The sequence below is a fragment of the Rhincodon typus genome, chromosome 7 (assembly GCF_021869965.1).
Source record: "Rhincodon typus isolate 14 chromosome 7, sRhiTyp1.1, whole genome shotgun sequence".
Classification (NCBI taxonomy): Eukaryota; Metazoa; Chordata; class Chondrichthyes; order Orectolobiformes; family Rhincodontidae; genus Rhincodon; species Rhincodon typus.
Window position 1 is genome coordinate 14213219 of NC_063338.1, and position 15971 is coordinate 14229189.

General features: G+C 40.8%; 1 protein-coding gene across 4 annotated transcripts in view; it reads left to right on the plus strand.

Annotated features, from left to right (window-relative positions):
• agap1 (ArfGAP with GTPase domain, ankyrin repeat and PH domain 1) overlaps window positions 1-15288 on the plus strand; it is a 671134-nt gene extending 655846 nt beyond the window's left edge. For all 4 annotated transcript variants that reach the window (XM_048599132.1, XM_048599133.1, XM_048599130.1 and 1 more), the window contains 2 exons: window positions 8630-8885; window positions 11423-15288. In XM_048599132.1, coding sequence (XP_048455089.1) covers window positions 8630-8885; window positions 11423-11644 — 478 coding nt within the window. In that variant the 3' untranslated portion in view covers window positions 11645-15288. The remainder of the gene's footprint in view (window positions 1-8629; window positions 8886-11422) is intronic.
• The last annotated feature ends 683 nt before the right edge of the window (window positions 15289-15971 follow it).

Here is a 15971-nt window from a genome sequence, read left to right on the forward strand (position 1 = left end):
GGCTTTAACAACTCGTATACAGATGCATTTACAAGTTACAATGGTATAAAATTTTAGTTTCTTGTTTTTTTTTAAAATTGTATGTGTTAAAATGTTTGTGTCCCTTTGCCAAAAGAAATACTGTTAACGGGAAGATTTTTTTCGAAGGGTTCCAAACTTGCCATGGTGATTAATTCACTTTGGGGAAGTAGCCAGGATTGTGTCCAGGTCTGATTTCCAGGGTCTTTTTTCTTAAATTAACTGTAAACATCGCAGGGGCTCAATTTACATTGAACATAACTTGTGCTCAGAAGCCTTCATGTTTTCTTGCAATTTTTTTTTTATTTTTTTCCACAAATTGTTTTGGAAATACCACTGCAACCTTACTGAAAGTTGGAACAGAATGGGCCTGTATCCGTTGAAGTTTAGAAAAATGAGAGGTGATCTGACTGAAATATATAACATATTGAGGGGTTGTTTCCCCCCTTTGTGGGAGAGACTAGATCTAGGGGACACAGCGTAAAAATAGGGGTCTCCTATTTAAGATGGAGTTTAAGGATTTTTTTTTCTTTCAGAGGTCGTAGAGTCATACAGACCCTTCAGCCCAACTCATCCATACTGACCAGGTTTACTAAACTGAGTTAATGCCATTTTTCTGCACTTGGCCTATATGTGTCTAAACCTTTCCTATCCATGTACTTGTCTAATTTGCCTTCTAAATATTGTAATTGTACCCACCTCTGCCACTTCCTCTGGCAGCTTGTTCCATATACGCACCACCCCATGTGAAAAGTTGCCCTTCAGGCCCCTTCTAAATCTTTCACCTTAAACCTATGACCCCTAGTTTTGGACTCCCCTACCCTGGGGAAAAGACCTTGGCTATTCACCTTATCTATCCCCTTCATGATTTTATAAACCTCTCTGAGGTCACCCCTCAACCTCCATGGAAAAAATGTCCCAGCTTAACCGGCCTCTCCTTATAACTCATACCTTCCAATCTTGGTAACATCCTTGTAAATCTTTTTACAAAGACCCTACCATTACCTGTGCCAGTCCTGCCCTGTGTTTTTTTTCAGGTCATTAGTCTGTGGACTTATCTCCCACAAATGGCAGTGATGGCAGTGTCAATGAATATTTTTAAGGTTAAGTTAGATAGCTTATTGATTGACAAGGGAGTCAATGGTATTGAGGTAGACTGGAAAGTAGAGTTGAGGCCACAACCAGATCGATTGTGGTCTTATCAAGTTGCACAGAAAGCTGAAGGGGTTAAATGGCCTACTGCTACTCCCAATGTGTTTGGTGATATATGTAAAATTTAGGCCACTGCATTGCAAAGCATGATCCCATAAATAAAAAATCCTGAAAGCCAATTTCATAGAAAGCATATTAAATTATTCTGTTATTGTAAATATAACAGAAAACGGGAGAAAGAATGGGCCATTTGGCCCTGCAAGCCTGCTTTGCAATTTGGTATTGTCATGGCTGATCATGCAACTCAGTAACCTGTTTCCAGTTTCTCCTCATACCCTTTAATCCTTGTAGTCTTAAGAAATATGTCTAACTCTTTCTTCAAGACATTCAGTGTTTTGGCCTCAATTGTTTTCTGTAGCAGAGAATTACACAAGCTTACCACACTCTGCGTGAAAATAATTCCCCTCAACTGCATTCTAAATGGCCTATCCAGTATCCTTAAACTATAATCCATAGTTATGGACTCCCTGGTCATCGGGAACATTATTTTGAATTTACCCAGTATAGTTCTGTTAGAATTATATAGGTTTCTATTTGATTCCCAAGTAATTCTTCTAAATTCCAGTGAAAGTAGACCTAATTGATCAGGTCTGTCTTCATGTGTCAGTCCTGCCATCCGAGGAATCAGTCTGCCAAAACTTTGTTGCACTCGCTCCATAGCCAGAATATGCTTCCTCAGGTAAGGAGACCTAAAACTGCATACAGTGCTTCAGGTGTTGTCTCACTAGGGCCCTATACAATTGCAGCAAGAGCACCAATAACCTTTCACAACATTAGGACATCCCTAAGCTCTTTACAGAGACCGAAGCCACTTTTCAAATGCAATCACAGTTGTGATATTGGAAACGCAGCAGCCAATATGTGCATAGAAGTTCCATTAACCAGCAAAGAGAAAAATAACCAGATAACCAGTTTTATGGTGTATGTTTGTTGCGGGGTAAATATTTTCCAGGACATTGCAATAACTCCTATGCAGCTCTTCAAAATAACTCAACAGAGTTTTTTACATCCATGTGAGAGGGTAGGGGAACTTTGTTTAATTTGTCTCACCCGAAAAAAAGACAGCTGAGACAGTGCAGCACCCCCTCAGAACTGCTCTGGAGTATATTTTGTGCTCAACTCCCTGGCGCTTAAACCCACAGCCACCCTATATAGCAGTTCTTGTGTTTCCCACTGAGCCACAGCCAACACCTTGAAAACTACTGCCTTTGTAGGCTGTGAATTTCACAAACTCAGTTCAAGGTTTTGCCAAGTTACCTGCAGTCGTTTACAGCAGTGGTTAGGGCACAATACTGGCTTCTGCCATATGGACAATTGATTCACTTATTCCACTCAGTGGGTCGAATTTAATGCCACCCCACCCACACATGGAATGGTTTGGGAAGCTAGGGAGGGGATATTTAATCAGATGGGGGTGCAAGGCAAATAGCCCATCACCTTCCTGACTCCACCCAAGTAAATCCAGGACAGGTGAAGTCAAAGTTAGCCTTCCCTGCCCCTTGGCCAGTTGAGGCCCATAACTGGGCTATGCTATGAACACAACCCACCATCACTGGGACATGAACTAGGACCTGTCGCAGGATCTGCGGCATTCAGTTTATTTTTCTCCTAATCTCCAAGCTTCTTGGGAGAAAGAGGTCCTTCTTGCTTGGTAGTGGAAGACCCCACTGGTGGACTCAATGTGTCTCCCCTCTGACCATCTTGTAAAGGCCTGTTTGATTGTCCTTGATGAGAACCCCCAACTTGCCTAGGTTCTGGCACATACAGTGATGTTTGTCCTCCCAGATTTTTCTGCTGTCCCAGAAGTGGCCACAGCCCCTTCAATCAAACTGCGACTCCTCCAAATCATTCAGAAGAGAACCGCTTTGGTCTCAATCTGGAATGTCACATAAGCCAGACCAGATAAGGATGGCAGGTTTCCTTCCCTAAAGATCACAAACAAACCTGGTGGGATTTGACAAAAGTCCTGTAGCTTCCTAGCCAACATAACTGCTTTTTATTCCAGATTTATTTAAATAATAGGATTTAAATGACAAAAAAACTCTGAGGTTATTTAATAGAGGTACTGAAAATTATGAGGATTTGACAGTGCATAAACAGTTGAAGGGAGTGGCAGGAGAGTTGTGTGAAACATAAACACAGTTGGGCTGAATGGCCTGTAATCTGTGCTGTAAGTTCCATATTATTCAGTAGATGAACAGGAATAATGACTGTGGGCAATGAACTTATCAAGATGCCAGCTGCAGCTATAGCCAATATTTTATTAGTTAAATTTTAGGTGGAAAAGCTAAAAGTTCCAAACCATCATGTTATCTGAAATTTGCAGCTAATTTGCATCCAGTAACAGAATAACCAGAATGACTTTTCCTGCCAGGCAGCAGTGGGGTAGTTTAGGCTGCATTTTTTTTTCAATTTTAAACCTTTGCCAGAACCTGGAATCCTCCAAACACTCTTCTGGAATGCCATGACTCAAAAGGTAGTGCAAGTGGATTCAGTAACAACTCGGAACAGAACTAGATACTTGAGAGGAAATTTTACAAGGCAATGAAGGAGTTGCAAGATTGGGGCTAATTGAATTTGATAGTTCTTTCAAACGGCCATCACAGACATGATGAGCATACGTTCACCTTCTGTGCTGTATCCTTCTACAACTTAAGTTGATGACTACTGGAGGGGTTCTTCTGGGAAAGGATCAGTCCCCATTCACAGTCTCACCTGCTCCCTGGACCATCCATCTCACTCTCCATTGTTTGGCAACAGTTGACTGCCAAATACAGTTTGCCATTTTAAAATGGAGAACAGCCACAATTCATGGTGTCCACACAGCCGCATGTGGCCAAAACCATTCCATCTGGCAGTCAGCTACTTTTTTGGATGCCACTTTAATAATGCAAATGGAACAAAAGAGCAATTCAACTTTATATTCATCATAAAGAAACCCAAATAGTAGCAAGAATGTGAAACCTTCCAGAAGAAGTTGCTGTAGTTATTAATCATTGGACTTGTCTCCCCAGTGAGCAGTGCAGGCTGAGTCCCTGAATATATTCAAGCAGAGATGATTTTTGATGGTTGTCAGGTTCAGGCAGGAAAGTGACCTTAAAGCCACAACCATATCAGTATTTTTTGATTATCCTATTCCTGCTTCTTATTGTTTAAATTCTAAGTGAATAGGATAAATGGATTAGAGGGGAAACTTGATAAGCACTTGAATAAGAGAGAAATAGTAGGATACACCAGTGGAATGCAAAAACTGTGTTGAGCATAAACTTCACCTGACACTGATTGAGCTGAATGATGTGCTGTGTAATCTGTAAATCTACGTTATATATAATCCACTCAAGCTGCTGGTAAGTATGGTCAGTTGACTCAATACTAAATAGTGATGAACCTGGATCATACCATGGCTTTCTTGCTTTGTACACCACATCAGGTATTATTTACATACTAAAGAAAGCTCCTTGAGCCAAACTTCATTATATCATGCGATTTTTTTTTATTTTCAAAGGAAAACCGCTTACCATTTAAGTAGAGGAATTGGGCCTCTGTGTAATATTTGGATGACAACAGCTTAATCTGCCAAGTGCATTGAAAACCAGGACATGAAACAACGGCCTTTGGTGACAGGTCACAATGGAGCTTTGATAAGACATCAACAATAAATGTTTACTTAGCCCAACAGCCCACTCTCCTTTTTGTTGCCCGGATGTGTATACCCCCACAAACAAAAAATTTGCATCCAATTCCTAACAGTCAAGAACATCAACTTGGTGTTGGTCCATAATGCTTTTGGAAAAATTACTCAACTTTTTGTAGTTTTCCAGCTGAACATTACACATAGTTTGGAGTTTCCAAGTTAATTTTTCCATGAATATCTGCACTTCTTAAAATCTTTTTTCAGACAATTATGTTTTATTCAATACTGCCTGACAGGCTGAGTATTCCCAGCATTTTCAGTTTCTACTTTGCATTTATTTTAGTAAGTTATGTTCCAGTAAAAGCTGTTGTTTCAGCTACAGATTTGTATAGTAATTGCAGATGAAGATTTGGCTAGGTGAGCTGGGCAGGTTTGGGTATATTCTAGGATACAAAATCAGGCTGCAGGAAAAATGTGTTGAGCCGGCCTCAAATTTCTTCCTGCTAATTCAGTTTCTAAAGGCTGCATTGATGGCCAAAATACTTAAGTATCATAATATATCTGCCATGTCTGTGATTAGTCACACACATGGTTCATCTGAAGACTGGAAATTAGCAGAGAAAAACCCAAAGGATATACTTAATTTCTTCTCCATTCCTCAGGTTTCTGCCGGGACTTTCCAATCTTAAGATACACAATATTCTACCAGGTGCCTTCCAATTCCTTCTTCACTGTAAACTCACTGCATACTGCTTAACTGTGGCTCACCCTGTCTCTCTACCCATTGACCGTTGCTCACTCTGTCTCTGAATTGACTGCAGTGGGATGAAACTATGAATTACTCACTGAGAGTGCTCAATTGGTGGCAAGGCAGGAAGATCATCCACAGGTCTGGTCATCAGGGATCAATTTGAGGTGGAGGGAGTAAGGTTACAGAGTCCCCAACTGCTAATCTCTTGTCTGATTAAAAGCCCTCCATCAAATTTAGGGGGTTTGGACGGCTACCAAGAGACATGAAATTTTGTTATGCTACCTCTGTGCTGACTGAAAGTCTGTCTTGCTATACTAATTGATTCTCTCTGTCACTTTCTCTCTCTATATGGCATTCTTTCTATGGCGCTCTCTCTTTCTCTCTCTCTGTACATGGCACTGTGTCTGTACGGAACACACTCCACCTATATGACGCTCTCCATACAGCTCTTTTTGTCTCTAAGAACAGGAGTGATCCTATGTATTATTGTACCCAGGTACAAGGATATTATTATTTTTATAGGTCTTTTACAAATCATGTTTCTGAAATTTGCCTCTGTCTCTACATATTTACATTCGGAAAGACTGTTATCACAATAGCAAAGTAACAGATATAAAAGGTTTTAAGGTTGTGATCATGTCATGGAGATTAAGAAGCCTATTTCAGCTATTAGAGAAAAAAATAAAAGTTGCATTTATATAGCACCTTTCACAGGTGAGAACTTTTGAAGACTATTTGCTATAGGAGGTTTGATGTTAATCGTAGATCAGTTGGTAGCACTGTCAACTCTGAGCCTATGTTTCTGTGTTTTTATGGGCCAGGTGCCTATGACTTTGAGTTCTACTCCAAAAACGTAAGCACAAAATCTTGACACATATTCCCATTGCAATACGAAGGGAGTGCTACACTTTCAGAAGTACCATCTTTCAAAAGAGACAATAGACCAAGACCATGTTAGCCCTCACAGATGAATATAAAAGTTCCCATGGCAGTATTTTGAAAAATGTCAGAAAAATTCTAGGCCCAGATGCATTTAGGGTAAAGCTAAATAGATGCATGAAGGTGAAAAAGTATAGGCTGATAAACTGAAGTGAATAGTGGGAGGAGGCTGATGAAGAACATCATGATGAAAAAGCAGCATGGACCAGTTGGGCCAAATGGCCTCTCTGTGCTGTAAGTTCTGTGTAGTTATCTAACCGCATTGCAAGCACCAGGAAATAACTCCTACGGCATACCAAAACAGAAACACCATATACTAAAAAATGTTTTATGTCCGTGCTCCTGTTGCAAGAGGTTGCTAATTTGACCCATTGCATCAGGAGTCACTGTGTTGCTCTGCTTTTTGTTATATGAACTGTTAGGCAGAGCAAGACAAAGGGAAGGAGCTGTTAAACTGGGGCTGTTTGAGGGATCCAGGTGAACCTAAGGTCACTGAAATGTCATTCCAACCCACCAGGAAATGATGCGCATCTAATCCAGTTAATCTATTTACCTTTGCATTTTGATTCAGATTAGAATGAACACCAAACTAGATTACGATAAGAGTGTAAACAGGCCCTTAGATGCTCTCAGTACAAATCCTGTTTTACCTTGCCACGCGAGAGCAAACAGATTGTAGCCGTTAGGGTCATCGCAAAGTCAGTTTCCATCCGTTCCAAACCCAAAGCAAAGCTTCCTGGATTCCAATGGGTAAAACAACAGCATCCTCTTTAATTTTCAATCTCCTGTTAACATCCCCCTAGGCATAAACAGAAAACACTTCATTTCTAAGCTTCTGTCAAAGAGTCACTGGACATCAGGATGTTCCTAAGCCTTCTGTCAATTTTTACTCTGATTTTTTTCCTTCCTATGCTGGAAACACTTCTCCCGACTACACCAGTGAATCACCATATGTTGTAATGACGTGGGGGAGGGCTGTTCATGGAAGCAGGAATAAGTCATTCAGCTGTCAAGTTAATGCAAGTTAGTTACTGCATCTCATGCACACACCCTCCCCTGCCCTTTCTGCAATTTTTTTCCCCTTGCAATATTTGTCCAGTTTCATTTTGAAAATGATTACAGAACGTGCTTCTGTCACCCTTTCAGGTAATGCATTCCAGATCAACTTTGGAAAAATTAATCTCGGTATGTCACCTCTGGTTCTTTACCGATTATATCTGACTACTGACCCTTTTGCCACTGGAAACTCTGTCAAAAGGCTTCAAGCTTTTGAACAAATCTTGCAATCACCTTCTCTGCTCTAAGGATACCACTTCAGTTTCTCCAGCTTTTCATCCCTGGAGCTGTCTGTTTTCCCCACTGTTTACTACATTTCCATGTTTCACGTCATCTCTAATCACGGGCATGGTGCCTTTTCTGCCAAGAAACCATGGCCCCTCAAGGTTGATTAGCCTAAGCCAGTCAGAACAGTGATTTGTAACTTTACCTTCAGTGATATAGACACAAGATAAGTAGATGAATGTATAATATGTGGAAAAGAATTGCTCATCAAATTCATTATTGTATTAACAGTTCGTTACCTGTAAAACTTCAGCAATAGATTAAATTGACATTAGGTATCGTCCCAATGTGATCTTCTACATTTTTCCACTTTTTAAATTTATTCATTCTTGGGTATGGGCATCACATTTATTGCCAATCACAAATTGCCCCTGAGAAGATGCAGTGGGTCATCCTGAGCTGCTGCATGTAGTGAGGGTACTACAGCAAGTTCCAACATTTTGACCCAGCAACAATGGAAGACCAGCAATATGTTTCAAAATCGGCGTGGAGTGTGACCTAGAGGGCACCCTGCAAGTGGTGGTTCCCCATGCATCACCTGACTTTATCCTTTCAGGTGGCAGAGGTCGTGGGTTTGGAAGATGTTGTTGAAGGGATGTTGGTAAGTTGCACCTTGGAGGTTATGTGTGCTACAGCCACAGTATTATCAGTAGTAGGTGTGCTGTACAGTATACATTGTGTAAATGTACTCGATAAAGCATTAAGACTTGGTGTTTGTTTTCTGCAACACACAGGGAAGAGAAGGAACGTTGGATCCGTGCTAAGTATGAACAGAAACTGTTCCTGGTTCCGCCACCATGTTCGGACATTCCCCTGGGACAACAGCTGCTACGTGCTACAGCCGAGGAGAACTTACGAGCTGTCATCTTACTTCTGGCCCACGGCTCCAAGGATGAAGTAAATGAGACTTATGGAGAGGGGGATGGACGCACGTCCCTTCACTTGGCCTGTAGGAAAGGGAACGTTGTCCTCACCCAGCTTTTGATCTGGGTAAGTGAATGTGACAATTCAATATAAAAGACAGCCTTGCATTTCTGTAGCACCATTTGCAACTTGAGGGCATCCCAGTGAAGTATCTTTCAAGTGTTACAAGGCAAGGACCCGCAAGGATCCAGAGATCAATGAGCTAAATAACTTGATATACTGCCTTATTGCTGTTGGTTGAGGAATGAATATTGACCAGGATGGTGGGGAGGACTTCACTGCTTCTCTTCAAAATAAAAAGATCCACCTGAGAAGGCAACCGAGTTTTAAGCTTTCATCAACAAGCTCTGCAACCCTCTTCCAGTACTAGCGTGGAGAGTGATTTGAATCAGCAGCCTTCTGACTTTTCAATGAGTGTGCTACCTCTGGCTGAAATCAGAGGGAGCATTGCATGAGTTTCCTTCCACTTGACTCCCCTCTTTTCCTGTCAGTCCATGGGCTCTTGCTCCTCCAGCCTGGAATTCCTGGAGGCATCACAGTCTAGAATACTGCTATCTTAACCTGACACCCAGCTTCCACTTAGAGGTGAATGATAATCAGCTGAACCCTGGCTCATCTTTTTCCCACTTGACAAGAACATCAACATCCGGAACTCGGAAATGTGTAACACCTTGAAAATAGTAAATTTGTGCAGGCTCCATTGGATCTGTTATGAAGGAAGAGATGAGACATTATTAAGGGGTACCAAAAGTATTTAAGAGCTTCTTAAAGGAGAAGAGACTAGAGTTTGAGAGAATAATTGAAGGTGGGAGGTCATTTGGTAGCATTTCCAGAAATATGTTCGATCAGAGTTGGCAAATTTAACACGTCATTGTAATTCAGGGGGCCAACATTGAAAGTAAACTCCAGGAAATGACATGAACCAAGTTCTCTTTGCCTAGTTAACTCACAGTGAGGATGGGGGCCAACAGGTTGTGAACTGACCATTTAATCATATTTACCATTTCCAGTTGTGAAGTGAGAATGAGGCGGATTGTATTGAATCCATGCCTCATCCTGAACTTTAAATAGGAGATAACTGTAGGCCCATGTCTCAATTGTATCCTGTTTCAACTGTCTTGTACCATTGGATAGAGACCAAAAAATCAATGCTGGAAGTAGTTGTCAGAGTTCTGATGATAAATCAATTATGCACCCTGGCAACATCAAGGTGGAGTGATCTGAAATGTTTTGACAGGAGCCATCGTTTTCCAGTGTGTTCATTCCTGTCTTCACATGCAGTCTGTTGCTACTGTGGCAAGAAAAGAAAGCAGTTTGATTCTTTGGTAATAAGGTGGAGCAAGTTTATGACTTAAACATTTGGAAAGCTGTGATCATGATATAATTTTATTGAGAATCCAAAGTAACCAGCTGCCATGGATTTTATGGGACTATCTCAGAATTGAGTGGTTGTCCCATGCTCTGATTTCTTGGCATTGGGATGGCTTTTGTCCTGTATTGTCGAAAGAGGCATTTGGAAACGGTGACAGTTTGAGCAACAACTCCCATGCACTTGCCCTCCCCCAATTCCCCTGCCACTCAAGAGCCTCGACAGCACTGTTCACCCCACATCCCCAAAACGGACTAGAAAGCATTGTCACTCCTTTTCATCTCCCTCTCATCTCACCATCATAGACCCCACAGTCCCAATAACAGACTGAAATAATTGAAGCAGTGAGATAGCAAGGTCTAAATCAAATGGAGGGGAAAACAAACAAATACATAAATCTCTTCTCCTACAGCAGTAGCTACGTTTCACTGACTGTAAAGGACTTTGCAATATTCTGAGGTTGTGAAGTATTCTATAGAAATACAAGAATCTTGAGAGTCAGATTGATTTAAGTAAGAGATGGGCAGAAAACAAATGAAGTAAATTCCAACTTGATTAAAAGTAATTATCACGTAAAGTAGTGGTTCAGTGGACAGAGAGCATGGAAATGGTTAAGGTTATAAGTAACTTCCCTTAGTTACCACAGAGGAAGTGAAGTTTGAAGTTCAGCATCAGAGCTGGGTGTGGAACATGTATTGGAAGAAAGATAATACTAAAGCCTTGAATCAAACCTATAAGGTAAAGGAGTCTCTGGAACCTGACAGCTGCAAGTGGAAAGCTAGGGAAGAGATAGCAGAGGCTTTGACTAGCCATCCGAACTGTTCTGAAAAAGAAAATTGTGCTTAGGATTGACATTGTTAGCAGGGTGGACGTGCAGCTACAGACATAATTAAAAACAAAATTATAACAGAACTGATCTAAATCTAACTTAGAATACAGCCTAAAATTGGAGTTAGGTCATTGGAGATGATGTTCAGAAAAAGTTCTTCACACAAAGAGGAGTAGAAATCGAGAACTGACCCATGGAAAATCTGTTGAAACTGAAGGTGAAATGGAAAATTTTTAAACCAAGCACAGTGAATTTTTGTTGGGTATGGCCTATTAAGGGATAAGGGATATCCAATGTGGGTAAATGGAGTTGAAATATTGACATTGATCTCATGGAATGGGCGGAACAGGCTCTAGGAGCTGGAATGCATCTTGCTGTTATTATGTTCTATCTTTTGTCTTGCAGTACGGAGTTGACATAATGGCACGTGATGCCCATGGAAACACTGCGCTGGCCTATGCCAGACAAGCAATGAGTCAAGAGTGCAGCGACATCCTACTGCAGTATGGGTGCCCTGAGGAACACTTCATCCTGGTGGCGACTCCCAACTTGTCCCGCAAGAGCAACAACCGCAACAACAGCAACAACAACGGAAGGATGGACACCAAACTGCCCACTGTTATTTGAAGAAGAGTGCATCAGACTCTTGTGTTTAGAGAGCAGCACTGAACCTCTCCCTTTACAGCCTCGTATCTGTGAAACCTCATTCCACTCCTGATTAAGTTCTCAAAGCAGCGTAACACCACGTAAAGCCAGAGAAACGGGGTAAAGAAGATGCCCAGTCACAGAGCAGCTCATTACACAAATGAGACGAGGTTCTGTGCCGTCAAAAGAGAGATAAAGATTTGGAAGGATCAGGAATTGTCCGAGTGAAGAAAGACCAGTGGTAAGGGTGAGAGCTTTGTGCTTTTACCTCACTGGGCCAATTTGTGAATGCAGACAAGGGAAATTGGAACGTTCAGGCATTGACAATTAGCTGTCAGTACATTTCACCTCTACCAAACAGGTTGATTCAGCTCTTCTGTGGAGGGCCCTTGCTGACATAAATCAGCTGAGAGCACAGAGTTTGTCAGGTTTGAAGCTCCTATGATGGTATGTGTCAAATCAGTTGTGGCTAATCTGTCCGGGGAGAATACTGGCTTCATTACACTTGTATAGTTCAGTTCTTCCAGCATTACCACTGTTTAATAGAACATGATTAGTCATAATAGAGAAAAGCATATTAGCTGAGGAGGTAGTTACATGGCACGGTTCAATGACTGCTTGGATGTGATTGTAATATTCTCTCAAGAAGCACAGTATCTCAGTTACGTTCCTTCCAGTCCTTTGAGCCCTCCTTCCTAAATTCACTGCCGTAATTTAGTGTGTATTTAATTTTTGGTCCTCATCCTATTGAAAAGAAAGAAATGGGGTCCTTTACTCACCCAGCTGTTGCCCTCCTCCCCTTTAAATGACCCCCCTAACACGCACGCACGCACACACACACGCACTAATGCTCTGCTTAGATGTAATCTGTTAAGTAAATGCAGAGACTGCTGGTTTTTGAATGTCAGGTGCTGTGCTGTAAAGAATTAAAAGGCTGTAAGCATTATTTAGTGCGTCCAAATGAAGAAAAGAAAGGAAATTGCTTAGTCTTTGCCTCCTTTCTCAGCCACTATCATACTTCCCCTCTGACCTGCATTACCACTGGCAGCATCATCCGCAGTGTGTAGGATGGTTCTCTTGTCCAAGGAAACGTTTCCTGAAAGAATTTTCTGTCCTGTTTGTAAGTATGATGTAAACTCTGATGCTATAATATTTATATGTTGTACATAATTTTGTTCGTTCCATCGGGATTTTTGACTTTTATTTTGCAGGGAGGGAAAGGGGGTGATTTGAAAACCCTGATGGCAGTTCTTTTCTCTGGAAAATGGCTGATCCAGTCCATGAGTTGTTAGCTGCTTGTCATTTGCTTTTTTTGGGAGGGAGTGACGCTGTGAGGATGGGGTAGAAATTGAGTAATTTGGATAATAATGGCCATTAATGCACAGTTTAAAACTCCATTCTACACTCCAGCATTGAGTCCAAATAGGATGCATTTTTCTAGTACTTCCTTGCGTATTCTGTGTGACAGATCCCTGGTGAAGACCTATTTAATCAGAAGAATTCAGCTCCCTCTAACAGACTTAAACTTCCTTCAAAATGGTCATCGACATCACTACACTACAGAAATCGATTTTACATCCCCCCACCATTTGAATAATGAATACTTAGGCTTGGCAGTTTTCAGTGACTACAGTGTGATTCCACTGGTAAATCTGAGGGTCAAGTTGCTCTGGCCTTCAAAATTTTAATGTACCGAATCAAGTCTGAGTATTATGAAGCACAATGTTGATTCATGCCTATGGTGCATGCCCCAATTACAAATCTACTGCTTGGCAAAAAAAGGTGTTGAAGGAGGCACCATGTTGCATTCCCGTCCAATTGATGAAAAGTGTCACAGAGGTGCGGGCGCCATCAGTACAATCAGAAATATTCATTTCATATATCATGTACATTTTTCCAATCTCCTCTGTCGTAGATTGGCAGGTTTTGTGGAGACCATGACAGGTTAGTTTCACTCACAGCTGGGTAAAATCGTCATAAAGACTATTGATCATGGATTTTAGAAAGACGGGAAAGGGGCTAAAGATCTCTGGCAGCTATCTACTCACCACTGAGCCACTGATTTGAATCCTGGTATACATGTGTTGCTCAAACACAGCTTGGCAAGTTGGACTGAATTGTGCAGCGTTTTATCTGGTGCACTGACATTAATTAAAATGTCCTACTAAAATCCCTGCTGGATTTCCACAGGCACGAGAACCTTTGTGTTTCCTCTAATTTCCCTCTGGTCTGACAAACAAACACGCACAATTCTGTTTGGAAAAGTCACAGGATTCACACACCACCCAAAACGTGTTGACAGAGATCCTTCACTTTCAGCAGTCATGTGCATCTAAGTGCATTTAGTATCCAGTTTGTCATTGTGCTAAGGTGATGCTCTTGTGTTAAAACTGACAGTTTTACTTGCCTTGACAACAACAAAATAAAACATACAAGGGAATTTGCTTTTCCGCAATTCATTCATCTTTTTTAAAAAAAAGTTATTACTGTAGAATGTGCATCAAAGATCAGATAACACCTTCAGATTCTATGTCACAGATCTAACAAACCATAGATTATGTGTAATAAGTAGTAAGCATTTTCTTCTCCTGAATCATTGCTCTCATACTCATGTGAGACCTGAATCACTTCTCTAACACTCCTGCATATCTGAGTCATTACTGTAACACTCCCCCAAATCCCAAGTCCTTGCTCCAATATTTCACTAATCCCAAATCGTTACGCAGCAATACTCCTCCAAATCCTGAATTATTGTTTTAATGCCCCTCCAAATCCCAAACCATTGCTGTAACATTCCTCCAAGTCCTGAATCATTGCTGCCATACCACTGTTAGGTCACTGCTTCAATCTGTTCCGATCTTAAATCATAAATCTAACACAACTTCATAAGACACAGTATCAATCCAACATCCTTTGGGTCCTCCATCTCATAATGACAACAGCATATGGAACTAAAGTGGTGAAAAGAACTTTGGCAAAGATTCACTGCCATGTATATATACAGTAAGTATTTCTCAGTGACAATTGATAATCTGGTCAGTTTAATAATTTGTTGTCATCTAAATGCCCTATTTGGATTACTGTTTTGGAATTATGAGGTGTGTATTCGCCACATTCCTGCTTTGTAATTCCTGTGTTTCTGGTTTGTTTAGGGAGAGCATCCCTAAAGAGTGCCAAGCCTAAATATAAACGTATTCCTAATCGTGCTTTATAAACTGTGCCAGTCATTACTGTACCTGGAATCAGTTTATCTGCTGTTACACTAATCTGGAATGTATCTGTAAAGAGCTGTTAGCTGGCAGTCATATCTCAGTGTAAATAGATATAATATGGACACTATCAGAATGAATGGTTTAAGTTTTAATATTACCTCATTTGGCAGTTCATGTTTTGCAATGACTAGATGCTTTATTTATATGTTTGTAATAATAATGAAAGCTGTGTGACGTTGCCTGCATTTTGCCAGTGGAGTTTGTTAGGCTGAGTTATGATTGACCATATCAGTATGTATTATGATTTTGTGGGTCAACTGTACAGTACTCTGTTAAAGACTGTAAAGTAATGCAAGGAGACTAAATGCTGTAATTGTAAAATGTCTCTTTTCAATAAAAGAAAACTTCGTAATACATTGTTTTAAGTGTTTGATTTCACACAGTATGGTAGTAGATATATTTTACTTTTCGTCTCATGGAGCATAGGTGTTGTCCTGGCCAATATTAATCACTCAACCAACATCACTTCAGATAGCAGGCTGTCTAATAGCAATCACATTGCTGATCATTGGAACTTGCTGTACGCAAACTTTCTCTTGCATTTCTGATATTACAACAGTGACTATATTTCACAAACTAATTCATTGAAACATCTTGGGCAGTGAAACACTCCATGTAGATGCAGCTCATGTATACGAGGCTTGCAGCATATAAAATAACCCCATTTTGTCAGCTCCATAAATTATGTTTTTTTATATACTCAGCATCTTATAACACCTGCCTCCCTTTTCAGCCAAGACATGCTATATTCATATTAGTAATCAGCCTTAGTTTTTCACCCCCATGTTTATAATGGATGCAAGAGATTAAGCAGGCTATGTTGTGGAGATGCCCAAGAATTTAAGACACACCCACTGTTTGCGTCAGATGTTGATGACAGTTCAAAATGCCCAACCAACTACACCCACTCCTGTGGCTCAAAAGGCCAATTTAAAAGCTGACATTTATGGTACACATATAACGCTCTTGGAAAATTATGCCCGGACCCTCATGATGTCAGTGTGTAAGGTCACTGAAGTGCACACACTACACAAGAT